This window comes from Perognathus longimembris, chromosome 15 (assembly GCF_023159225.1).
Source record: "Perognathus longimembris pacificus isolate PPM17 chromosome 15, ASM2315922v1, whole genome shotgun sequence".
In the NCBI taxonomy this organism is placed as follows: domain Eukaryota; kingdom Metazoa; phylum Chordata; class Mammalia; order Rodentia; family Heteromyidae; genus Perognathus; species Perognathus longimembris.
In genome coordinates, this window is record NC_063175.1 from 6,740,722 (window position 1) to 6,754,395 (window position 13,674).

Genomic DNA, 13,674 nt, shown 5'->3' on the forward strand with positions numbered 1-13,674 from the left:
AGAAAAAGAAAAGATAACAGCATCCTGCAGAAATGATCAACAGATAAAGGAGCTGAATTGAATGTTAGAAAAAGTAATTCAGGCATTGTGTAAAACTTGAGAGAGGAGAGGAGGGAAGAAAGGTCCATTTGCCTTGAAATAATGAAGAAAAAGGACACTTTTAAGTTTAGGAATGAATAGTTAAATCTACAAATAACTGCATGCTCTTCCAGTACTTTCTATAACACAAACAAAAACACCCCAAAACACAAAAAATGAGCTGTAGCTATGGCCAGAAGTCAAAATCGAGGGGAGGCAATAGGTCCGCTTTGGTTCCCTGGCCCGCTCATTGTGGGAAGCTTCATGGCGCCTTCCATGGATCTTTCAGTGTTGATTTCGTCCACTTCATTACACAGGAGATGACACTTTAGCACTTTATGTTAATAGCTTGTGGGAAGTGGCTATTGGCTATTTTAAGGTTCAGTACATCATGGAGTTCCTTGTCATGTCATGGGAAAGTAGTGGAGTGGACAAGTTTCATTAAGAGTCATGTGGCGTATTTTGGCAGGGAGGGTTGTTTTGAGGGGCTGAGGATTGAGCCCTGAGCCTCACGCATGCTCGGCATAGTACACCTTCATCCCTCAGCTACATTTGCAGCATACCACCTTGTCCATTTCATTTTATCTTATTATCTTTTTGTGGGTGTGGGTGCCAGTACTATGGCTTGAACTCAGGGCTTGAGCACTATTCCTTAGTGTGTTTAGTATGGCTTGAACTCAGGGCTTGAGCACTATTCCTTAGTGTGTTTGCTCAAAGCTAGTGCTGTATTACTTGAACCACAGCTCCACTTCTGGCTTTTAGTGGTTGAATGGAGATAGCCTTTTTTGTGTGTGTGTGCCAGTCCTGGGGCTTCTTTTTGTCCCTGGCTTCTTTTTGCTCAAGGCTAGCACTCTACCACTTGAGCCACAGCACCACTTCTGGCTTTTTGTGTTTATGTGGTGGTGAGGAATAGAACCTAGGGCTTCACGTAGGTGAGGCAAGCACTCTACCACTATGCCATATTCCCAGCCCTGAAATAGACTTTTCTTACCCTGACAGGATTCAAATCTTGAGCCTCAGATCTCAGCCTCCTGAGTAGCTAGGATTACAGGCATGGACCACCAGTGCCCAGTTCTTTATTTGTTCTCTTTAAATAGTTGTATAAAGAGATTTCAAGCCAATGTGTCAGTTTATGTGAACAGTGAATCCAGACTCCTTGTCCATTTTAGGACCAAGTTTGAATATTAATTCATAACTACCTGTCCAGCTATTTCAGGAGAAGAATTTATTTTCAGAAATAAATTCATGTTGCAGTCTGTTCCACTTGGTATGAGGCTCAAGTCACCTTACAAAGTGGTGCCCCACTCCCTTGGTGCATGCGGGGCGGTGGGTGGATGTGGGTGTGTCATCAGTGCTTTTCAGTTAGACCCATGGTGTCCGAGGATTCACCACAGGAGACTTTCCTCCTCCTTTTTCCTTCCCACTTCCTGTGAGACAGAGAGGGAATCTTTTCTATTACAAGAATAACCCATGTATTGTTGATGAAGGTAGTGATGACATTTGTTCTCTAGGATTTATTTTCTATGTCTGACATGAGGCAGTGTATCTGTACTTACACTGCTAGCTTTCCATTTCTTTCAGGACTTGCTGAATGGTTTGGGTGTGGCCTGTGTGTGTTCTGGCTGCTTCTGTGGCCCAAGGGAGTCTGAGGATGGGAGAGGGGTGGTGGTCACAGAAGCTGTGCATGGTCCCATTATGCTCATGTCCTCCACTCATTGTTACTCATTTCGCTCATTCTGTGTCTCCCAAGAGGGGCAACTGCATCTTCTAAGAGGTCTTGCATTTTCCATGAAGTTGGCAGCGGGTGGCTTCCGGTTCTGGATTCTTCCCTGGGTGTGTGCCCAGCCAGCTACTTGACCCCCATGCTGCTCAGTCTTCTCAGCTCTCTCCTTTCCCCTGATAACAGCCAGAGGATGGAGCAGTCGGAATGGATACTGACTTATGTCTAAATAATGGGTTTAATTCTTTTTCTTGACACAAAGTTTTATGATGTTGCAGACCAGGCTGGCCTTGAACACACAATCCTCCCACATCAGCCTCCTGCATGCTGTGATTATAGGCATCACCACCAGGCCCCACTGAATTAAAGGTTTCTATGAGCCTTTTACTCTGCCTAATTCTACCTACCATTTTGATTTCGTCCTCTTTACCCCTATGGTGACAAAGCTCTTCCCGCCCCAGGGTTATGAGGACAAATGAGGGCACAACACTCGGAGCTGGACAAGTGGGACTAAGAGCAGTTAGTCCCACTGTCCGTCTGGGGAAGGAGACACTGCCTGCCTTACCTATACATGAATGAAGGTGTGCCTGGGACAGAAGGAACAGCAGGAGGTGTAAGCTATGCTGTATCAGGTGGGAAGGGGCCTGGTTCCCAAAGAAGGGTGTGCTTGGCTTGACTGAAGAATCCCACAGGCAGTGGGAACAGAAAGCTGTTCCTCAGGGGTAAGCAAGAACTGGGTCTTGCCCCCTGGATGAGGTGGGTTGCTTGCCTCCTACCTGACCCATGGCAGCAGTGTGAAGAAGAGAGCTCCCAAGTTTACCAGATGTAAAGGCAGTAAATAATAACATTGTGTCTCATAAACCCATCATAACAAATTTGAAATTGTTAAGTCAAAAATACACTGTAGAGCTGGGTAGTGGTAGCTCATGCCTGTAATCCTATCTATTCACAAGGCTGAGATCTGAGGATTGCAGTTCAAAGCCAGCCCAGGCAGGAAAGTCCATGAGACTCTTAGCTCCAATAAACCACTCAGAAAAAGCAGGCTGTGATGCTGTGGCTTGAGGGATAGAACACTAACTAGCCTTGAGCAGCAACTCATGGGGGGGAGGGGGAAGGGAAAGAGGGAGGAGGGAGGGGGGAATGAGGGACTAGGTAACAAACAGTACACGAAATGTATCCAATGCCTAATGTATGAAACTGTAACCTCTCTGTAATTCAGTTTGATAATTAAAAAAAAATATATATATATATATACATAAACTAGCCTTGAGCAAAAGGAGCTCAGGGACAGTTCCTAGGCCCTGAGTTCAAGCCTCAAGACCAGAAAACAACAACAACAACAACAAACCCAGTAGATCTCTAACCTACTGAATACCCCAGTTTAGCAACAGCAAGCTGTAGATTGGCCATTCTTTCCCCCAGAAACCTCGTGGTTGTGGTTTTGTGAGGATCTGCATGATCATATACAGGTAGCTCAGAAAAAGATCCAAATTCTGGGCTGGGGATATGGCCTAGTGGCAAGAGTGCCTGCCTCATATACATGAGGCCCTGGGTTCGATTCCCCAGCACCACATATACAGAAAATGGCCAGAAGTGGCGCTGTGGCTCAAGTGGCAGAGTACTAGCCTTGAGCAAAAAGAAGCCAGGGACAGTGCTCAGGCCCTGAGTTCATGGCCTAGGACTGGCCAAGAAAAAGAAAAAGATCCAAATTCTGAACTCCACACCTGGTTTCTGGTGAACACGCCTTACTTTCATGCCAAGAGATCCCAAGATGCTTTATTGCAAGTCTGTGCAGTTCTTCCTCACAGGCTAGTATAAAAATGGTGCAATAATCATCCTACATAATCACATATATTATGAAACGCCTGTCTGCAAAAAAGTCTTGATAATTAAATTTTTATACTCAAAAACCATAAGTTATAAATTACTGAGTATGAAAATACTAGGTGCAAAAGCTGCTTCCTTCAGAAGTTTGTAAATACTACTTTACTTCTTCCTGATGGTACTGGAGTTGAACTCAGGGCCTCATACTTGCTAGGCAGCTAGGCACTGAGCCATGCCCCAGCCCTCTTTTACACTGGTTAGTTTGAAATAAGGTCTTGCTTTTTGTTTGGGCTTGTGCCTAGATGGTGATTTTCCACTTCCTGTCATCATTGGGATGATAAGTGCACACTACTACACTCATTCACTTACCCTTTCTTTGAGGTAGAATCCAGTGGATTTTCTTCCTAGACTTCCTTGGAACCTTCATTTTCCATCTTGGCCTCCTAAGGAGCTGGGACTACTGGTATGAGCCACTAGAGCCTAGCTCATTTACTTTATTATAAATAAGTATCTTTCATTGTTTGGATTGCTTTCATATTTCTTATCTAGTTTCTTATAATTGTCATGTCTTTTTTTCTGCTTGTCTTACCTCGTCTGCATCATTCTAATTTTTATCTTGAGTGGTTATAATTTAGCCCTTACTAATTTTTTAATTCAGCCAGTCATATTTTTTCTTATTTTTTTTTTTACTGATTTCTCTTCTCTTGGTTACATTTTCTGATTTATAGTTACAATAGTCTCTCTGAAATTACTAAATTATTATAAGCTTTCTTTTTTCCTATCTTCTCAATTGTGTTTTGACTTGAATGTATATCACTACATTTAAAATATTTGTTCAACAATTGAATTATACTTAACAAGCAAATGACTTAAAATATGTTGTTGCTGTGTTTGTCTGCTATCATTTTCTCCAAAGAAAATGGAAATATTGACTTTGGGTCCTGTGTAAGGCTCGTATTTGCAGTGTGTGAATGTCAGTTATAGTACACGTTCAGGAGTGCACACACTTAATCTACTTTGCACTGCTATAAAGGAAGGCCACAGACCGGGAACTGCACAAAGAAGAGAGATTCATTTCTTATACTTCTAGAGTCTAGGGTGTCCAAAACTGAGGGAGTGGACCAGCATCTGATGAGGGGTTCCATACTGTATCACCCCATGGTAGAAGGGGGAAAGGAGTGAGACAGGAAAAAAAGAAGAAACGGGGAAGGGAAAGGGAGAAAGGGGAAGAACAAATTCATCCTTTGATAAGGAATTCACTCTCAAAATAGCAAGCCCCCTCCCAAGATTGCACCATTAATCTGTTCCTAAGTGCAGACCCTAGCGTCCTTGTGCCCTCTTAAAGGCCCACCTCCTAACACTGCTGCTGAGCATGCTGAGCAGTCTGATACTCACTGACCACAGGACAAGCACTCACCTTTCGTTCCAAAAGGAAGGACCTCGTTTGTTTCCCACTCATGTCTGACGTTTTGTGGAGGTCCAGAGTGACCTGATACTGAAGTCTGTGCTGGTCTCCAGCCTACATCACCGTCCTGGAAATCTGCCCGGGTAGCTTACCCTACCGAGTGCCTCTCTTGGCTCACACGTATCTGATCCCTGGTGTGCAGAATCATGGTAGCCAACAGCTGGTCTGGCTTGTCCCACAGTTGAGAAAACACTTCTACAATGAATTATCCTCACAGTTGCCCTTTTTGTTTTGCACTTTGAGCTTATTTGTTGTTTTTTATGGATCGCTTCTTTCCTTGACATCAGTGTTTTCACATATTGTTCTTAAGCCAAGAATGTCTCTATAGTTACCAAATGTATTTCTAGTACGTTCTAACAATCTCTGATCTGTTGATAGAATACTGTTGGTGCTAGTGGTGAATCTGTTCTAACAATCTCTGATCTGTTGATAGAATACTGTTGGTTCTAGTGGTGAATCTGTTCTTACAAACAACAACAACAGGGCTGGGAATATGGCCTAGTGGTAGAGTGCTTGCCTCGTATACATGAAGCCCTGGGTTCAATTCAACAGCACCACATATATAGAAAAGACCAGAAGTGGTGCTGTGGCTCAAGTGGCAGAGTGCTAGCCTTGAGCAAAAAGAAGCCAGGTACAGTGCTCTGGCCCTGAGTCCAAGCCCCAGGACTGGCAAAAACAAACAAACAAACAACAAAAACCATAACCACAATAGCATGTGCTTTCTTGATACTGAATCATTCTCCCACCCTGCCCAGAGTTTGTTTGTGCTGCCTCTTGAGCATCTTTTTCACTTCAAAACAGATATGTGTTTTCTTATGAACATAGCATGTACACTTTGGGGAAAATATATAGAATGTATGGAGAAAATGTAGAGAATATATGGAGAAAATATAGAGAAACAAGATGAAATATAATCATTTCTAAGAGCATATGACTTTAGTAGCGCCCAGTATGTTTACTTTCTCAGAAGCTGCTTCAATGATGGCATATAATATTTGCACATTATTTGGGATGATGCCTTTAAGATCAAAGCTGCTCAATTTTAGAGCCTTTGCACATGGCCTGAAGTACAGTTCATCATAATCTCCAAACATAGTTTCTACATATAAATAACAGAGCTTTGCATATATTCTGTGAATGGGAATGAAATGTTTTGTTCCACACTGTATATTAATGAAGTCATTAATATTATGTACTTTCAATTTCCTAATCAAAAAGAAAACTGTCTGTTCTTGTTATGACCTCAAAAACTATTGAAAATACATTCATGGGCTGGGGATATGGCCTAGTGGCAAGAGTGCCTGCCTCGGATACACGAGGCCCTAGGTTCGATTCCCCAGCACCACATATACAGAAAACCGCCAGAAGCGGTGCTGTGGCTCAAGCGGCAGAGTGCTAGCCTTGAGCGAGAAGAAGCCAGGGACAGTGCTCAGGCCCTGAGTGCAAGGCCCAGGACTGGCAAAAAAAAAAAAAAAGAAAAGAAAAAGAAAATACATTCATAAAGTCTGTTTTACAAAAGTAAGACTTTCCCATAAGCTGTATCATTAGAATATTAGCGATTTAGTTTTTATAAGATAGGAATCTCAAGGAAGGGCAAGGCAGTTTGGCAGCTCTGGTGTGGCTCAACCAGCTTTCTCATCTTTCCATTTTGTTCCCCTTAGCATATGGGGTGAGCATTTAATACTATTGGGCGTCCAACACCACAGGCACTAGGTCCGGTGGTACATCTTCCTAGAAGAAGCATTGATGTGCTGGGTCCATCTATTTTGGCAAGAAACTCTGAGGCTTCTTGGGCTCTTTACCAAGTATAATTCCCCATTGACCTCATTAGATGCAACCCTCACAGGATCCCAGGTGATCTTTTCAGTAAGACACACAGCATCTTGGAGCAAACTGGGACATTTGTGTGTCAAAGAGGCAAAGAATAGGAGCTTTGGGCAAGCAACTCAAAGTGTCTGCTTCTGAGACCAGTTCATTTGCAATGCATGACATTTGTAAGGATCAACATGATTACGGGTACATTGCTAAGTACTGCTATCAATGTAGGTGGCCATTAGCTACGTGAATCTCCACACAGCTATATGCGCGCGCGCACACACACACACACACGCACACACATGTTTAGACCTTAGTAGTGCATAAAGGAATATACAGTCACATTTGCAGTGTTAGATCTTCATAAAAAGATCTTACCCCTTTGTCACTGTAACTGACTTTGGTACACTGGGTATTTATTGTATGTACACTCATCAGAACTAGGAAAGGAGAATGCCAAAATGGAGAGACAGAGGGTAAAAGGCGAACCAATGCAACAGCAATACTACTTACAAGACAATATGCTGTAAACCAACTGTACAAGTTGGGAAGGTGGGGAGGGAGCCAGAGAGGGGGGAAGGTGGGAGAAAAACGGATGAGGAGGTAAAAAGTTTGAGGAGAAATGTACTCACTGCCTAACGTATGTAACTGTAACCCCTCTGTATATTACTTTGACAATTAAAAATGCAATTAAAAAGATAGATCATTGATGGTCTTTTAAGGCCTAACTCAATGATTTTGAGATTCTTTTTTGAAAAATTGAATGTTATATGTTCATTGTTTCCTAATTCAAATAAAAACAATCCCTTAGGAGCCTCTCATTTCTTTCATTAGCCAGGTGACTCTTGTGACAACCATGCCACTCAGTTAGATGGCACTGAGGAAGAAAAAGAGCTACCAGAAGAAGTTCCCAAAACAAGAGGTTCTACGGTAAGTTCTGGAAGGAGGGTTAACTGGAGATGGGAATGCAGGAAGAAACCATTTATTTCAAACAGTTATGTGCCACAATTGAAGTGGATGGACACCCACAGCTGTCAACCTATCTGTCTACCTTGAATCAATATGGAAGAAAAGTATTCAGCAGTAAATGAGCCCAAGTTTAATGGGGAAGCTCCAACACGACCACACATCCTAGAGAAACAGTATCTCAACCGATTATGCTTCTCTTTTGAAAAATCGAATATTCTTTTACTTTTTTTTCCCCATTAACACAGTCTCTTAGGAAGGAAAATGATGGAAGGAGGTCTGAGGACATCTCAAAATGAATAGAAGCTGTTCTGTTTCTCCCGCAGTGTATGCGAGCTTCACTGCTCCATGAGCTCACTGCTGACTAGGTGTCCAATTCCCCCCTCCCTTCCCATCCTCACCCCTGCTCCCCACCTCCACAGAGGAAGCAGAGCCAGGCAGGCCAATGACAGCACTCCAGCCTCTGTCTCCACAGCAGGGGCAGGTTGCTTTATGTATGGCCTGCCCAGAATTCTCTCACACATCTCTTTCTACTTGCTGTCTTTTCTAAGCTGTATTTTCTCTCTTAGTACAGTTTATTTATTTCCCCTTTTTATTTTTCCATTATCTTCCCAGATAGAAAAAAATTAAAAGGGACATGGTAGATTCTAATAGGTTCCCTCTTTCCTGCTGTGGTCCTGTGAAGATCCTTTTACTTTGGAGGGAGCTGCCATAGATTGATCACAGATGTAGTCCCAGACACTCCCAACCATCCCCCTTCGGCATTTGGAGGAGATAGTTCTGTTACATCATTTCCAGAAAGATCATAAATGCAAATACATTTTTCTGTATTTTCTTTTGTTCTCAATACTGTTTTGATAGAAAGTTAGAATTTGGAACAGAATCTGCATTATTTCTGGAACCTGTTTCTGACCATTTGTGGGATTGCTGTGGCAATAATTGTATCTTTTAGCTAGGCTGGGCAAGCTGGCTTCATTCTTGCTTTATCCTGGATTATACTCCTACAAAAGTAGTGCAGAAACCTTTTTTCATGTTAAAATACACATAAACCCTTACTCACACTCCTATAGTCTGCTCCCTGCTGCAGTTTCTATCCTTTAGTTCTTTGAACTTACCACACAAATCTTTTTGTTGCTGTTATTTTGTGGTGGTATTAGGGTTTGAACTCAGGGTCTTACACTTGCTAGGCAGGCACTCTACTTTGTTAAGCATCTGCCAGCCCCTTTTTTTTTTATTTGTTTTGTTTTTGTTGCCAGTCCTGGGGCATGGACTCAAGACCTGAGCACTGTCCCTGGCTTCTTTTTGCTCAAGACTAGCACTCTACCACTTGAGCCACAGCTTCACTTGCGGCTTTTTCTATATATGTGGTGCTGAGGAATCGAACCCAGGGCTTCATGTATACGAGGCGAGCACTTTACCACTAGGCCATATTCCCAGCCCCTTTTTGCTTTTTTTATTTGGGGGGATAGGTCCTTAAATTAATTTCCTATGTCAGACTAGACCACAGTCTTTCTTTTAACTGTTTTCTTGTATCTGAGACAACAGTTGTGCATCACAACACCCCGCTTATTGATTAAGATTTTTGGTTGGATTTTTGTAGCTGTTTACCTGGGCTGGCCTTGAATTGGTATCCTCTCAATTGCTGTCTACCCTAAGCTAGGATAACAGGTATGAACCAGCACACCTGACCTGACTCTATGTTTTAAAAACAAATTCCCTCCCCCTCTCTCACCCTCTTTCTTTCTGTTGATCATATCCTGAGTTGTCCATTGTCAAAATTATTCCACCTTTTCTTTTAAAATGGGAAAAGACTTGAGTAGATACTATCCTAAAAAGACACATGGATGGCAAATAATCTCATGAAAATATTCTCATATAATAATTACTGAATTGCAAATAAAGCCATGTTGGGATCTTTCCAAGACTCTGTGGAATGACTAAAATGACAAAGACTGACCGTACCAAGCAGTGCCAAGGATCTGGAGCAACTTGAACTTTTGTACATTAGGAATGTAAAATGGCCCGTACACTTTGAAAAAGAATTTGATAGCTGCTTAAAATATGAAATCTAAGCCATTCTACTGAAACAGAATGTACCTACCCATGAAAAGATTGCTTGCAAAGGTTAATAGCAGCTTTACTTGTAATACTCCCAAATGGAAAACAACCCTAATGTCCATCTGTAGGTAAACATATCAGCGTGTAGTGGTATGTCACATCATGGGAGTTCTATTTCCCTAAAAAGTGGTGAACTACTATTGACATATACAACACAGACAGATCTCAATTATGCAAGGTGAAAGGCCAGACCAAAAATATTCATATTAAATTATAGAAAATCTGGACTAATTTAGGGTGATGTGGGAAGCCAAGGAGAGGAAGGGCAGAGAAGTTCAAAAGGGCAAGAGGGAAGACAAAGGACCTACATACTTGTGTTATCTTATCTCAACTGTGGTAAGGATTCCATAGGTTTATATTTTTTGGTCACAATTCATCAAAATTCATCAAATTGGGTGCTTTATATTCTTTAAATATTATCATTAAAATATCCAGGGAAATGGAGATCAGATTAAATATTGCAGTTTAATTATACATACATGTATGTTGACTCTATTTTAGTAAACTGGTTAAAGTTAAATCTAAAATTAAGCCCTAGATGCTTATTTTGCAGTCAGTTATTTATAGTGAGTGGATAACTGTTCATTCATTATGTGTGGTGGTGAACCTTTTTTTAAATTAAATTTTATTGACAAGATGTTGTGCAAAAGGGGTACAGTTACGTAATAAGGCACTGAGTGATATCTTTTGATATCTTACACCTCGTTTTTCTTTCCCTTCCTTAGATCAGGTAGGCATATATACAATATCTAGTGTACCAAAATTGTATACAGCAACCATGTAGGGTATGCCAAAGGAAATTCACCTAGAACTTTAACTACTGTCCACCCCCCCCACCCTAACAGTCATATATCAAGGAGGCCATGACACTTTGTTCTCTGTGTTCTAGGCTTGTCTCGCTCAACATTATTTGTTCAAGTTCTGACCACTTCACTGTGAATACCAATATTTTATCATTTCTAATCGCTATGTAGTATTCCATTGTGTATAGCTGCCAAATTTTTTTTGGATCCATTCATCTGTAGTGGGGCATCTGGGTTGTTTCCATATTTTGGCTATTGTGAATTGTGCAGCAATAAACATGGATGTGCAGATGTCTTTATGATATCCTGAGACCTGTTGTTCAGGATAGATGCCTAGGAGTGGTATGGCTGGGTCATAGGGTATGTCTATGCTGAGCTTTTTGAGGAACCTCCATACTGTCCTCCAAAGTGGTTGTACTAATTTGCACTCATAGTGGTGAATCTTTGATGCTAAGTCACAAATGCCATTAGATGTGGACATTTACAATATATTTATCATCCAATCTCCAATCATTGGAAACTTGGCTAAAAATCACTTCTAATATAGATAAAAGAAGACATGTTCCTTATGTTGAATTGACACATAAAATATTCAGTGAAGATGTTAGTTTATTGAGAAGGCAAAGCAATCAATCTAGTTTGTTTCCAGTGTCTTACATGGAAATCAAATACTTACATTTGCTATTGATTCATAATTCATTGCAAAATACAATCACACCATATGCTGAAAATCATCAGTCACATCTGTGTTTGCCTTCGATAAAAGAAAATCTAAGGAACCATACTTAAACAAGTAGGAGTTTGTTTTAATCACAAAATAAGGAAGTAACGACAGACAAATGAAAGCTGGTTTGCAAAATAATGTGATGAGAACTTTAAAATGGACTCCTTTTATTTTTTCCTTTTTTGGGGATTAACATTAGTATGTAGATTTAATCATTGTACCAGTCCTAATGCACTGATTAGCAAACTTTGTGTACCACACTGATGCACCTAATCAACACATATGCGACCTGACTTTTAAATTCAAAACCTCCGTGTTCCCAGAAAGCCTATACAGTAGAATTTCTCCTACTTTTCAGTGTAGCACCCTTAGTAAGACATGATGGGGCATTTTTCTTTTCTTACTTTAATTGCTTGACTCTCTGTCCTCTAAAAGTAATCAGAAATAATCTTTTACTCACCTTCCAAGCAATCTTTTGCATTTTTATAAATTTTAAGTCCTTTCCAACTTAGAACTTCTTTTTCTTCAGTTTCCTGACATTTTCTTCTATTGTGTTTTCAATTAATTTTTTCCCATTTCTTGCACTCCAAACTTCTACAGCACATATTAGATGGTTATTGCCTCACTTGAATCAGATTTCAATATTTCCAAAATTTTCTTGCATGTTATGCTATTGCTCTATTCTGTTTCAGAATTTTTCAACTTCATGTTCTAAATTAGCAGGATTTTTTTCCCCCTTTCTCATGATTTCCTCATTCTTTGTGCACATTTCAGCAACACATTCTTACTTCCTAAGAACAGCTTTTTCTCCCTGGCTTATATCCATTATTTTGATTCAGAGAAGCACTAGTCTCCTAAGATTTTCTGAGGACAAGAGTGAAATGTTGATTTCATTATTTGCTATTTGTTGCTTGTAATCTAGTCTTGTTATAACTAATAATACTACCTGTATAAATATTCTATGATTGGCATGTCTCTACACATAGTAATGGACATTTAGATGGCTTCCAGCTTGGAGCTGTTGTGAGCAACGCTGCTATAAACATTCAAGATGTGTAACAAGTACGTATCCCCATTTATCTTGAGTACAGGTGCCACATAAATTCATATTGCTGGCAAACACCAACCGCCACACACAGTCTGAAAACTCACCACTCAAACCTTAACAAGGAATAATTTTATACACACACACACACACACACACACACACACACACACACACACAGAAATAAAAACAAGAAGAGATCTTCCTGCCTGTCCTATTCAGAGAATGTTGTCCACTAAAGCTTGGTCTTGTGGGTGAGCCCACATGGACAAATACCTCACTACCATGTAAATATTTTCTTGGCATTTCCAGTAGCAGCTTAGATACATAAATGTTTAGTGTTTCCCAATAACTTAATCCAAATCTAAGTATTTCATGTGGAGAACATATTATCTTTGGGGATGTAGCACCTTAAGTGACATGCCCACAGAGGTGACATACCTGAGCTGTATACCATCTGGTTGGTAACTGCCACCTCCCCTGGGTGTTAGCCACTGTCTGAGGTTGCACCTCCAGTGGACAGAGAGCTTTAGGCCAAGAGCCTATGATCCTGGAGATTCTTCCTGCCCAGGCTCACAGTACCACTGCACCCAGCTCCTGTCTACTAGCATCTGTTACAGAGGGCAAGCTAGGTCTACCAAAGACCCCACCAAGGAAGCGTAGTTTAACAGGTGTTCGTGAGGCAGATTTCAGCATTCTCACAAGAGGTCGGTCTGGCTCCTTGGGTCCTCCTTTGGGTCCCCAAAGCTGGACTCTACTATTTTACAACTTCAGTACAGAAAATTGTTGCATATCTCCTCTGCAACTAAGCAGATTAAGTGTTCTGAAAGGACAAAATATTTGCAGTGAGAAGATTGTGCTTAACCTTAAGGTGTGTTCCAGGAGTAGGTGGTGTGGTACACACTCTCCCCAAAGTCAAAACTGATGAGAGGTGACGAGCTCTGTCTCTCTCAGGCAAACCTGGCTTTCTTTTTTGTTCGTTCTTCCATGCCTTTCATCATAACCATCTCCCCTGGACACTGCTGGTGCTAGGAGTCCCCCCACCCCCAAAGCACTTAGTCCTTTTTACCTAGATTGCATTCTAGAAATTACTATGTGTTTGTCTGATACAGAATT

General features: G+C 41.1%; 1 protein-coding gene across 6 annotated transcripts in view; it reads left to right on the forward strand.

The window, feature by feature from the left end:
* The window catches only part of Arhgap28 (Rho GTPase activating protein 28), a 159,306-nt gene that overhangs the window by 105,342 nt on the left and 40,290 nt on the right, over window positions 1-13,674 (forward strand). For all 6 annotated transcript variants that reach the window (XM_048363583.1, XM_048363587.1, XM_048363588.1 and 3 more), the window contains one exon: window positions 7,737-7,832. In XM_048363583.1, coding sequence (XP_048219540.1) covers window positions 7,737-7,832 — 96 coding nt within the window. The remainder of the gene's footprint in view (window positions 1-7,736; window positions 7,833-13,674) is intronic.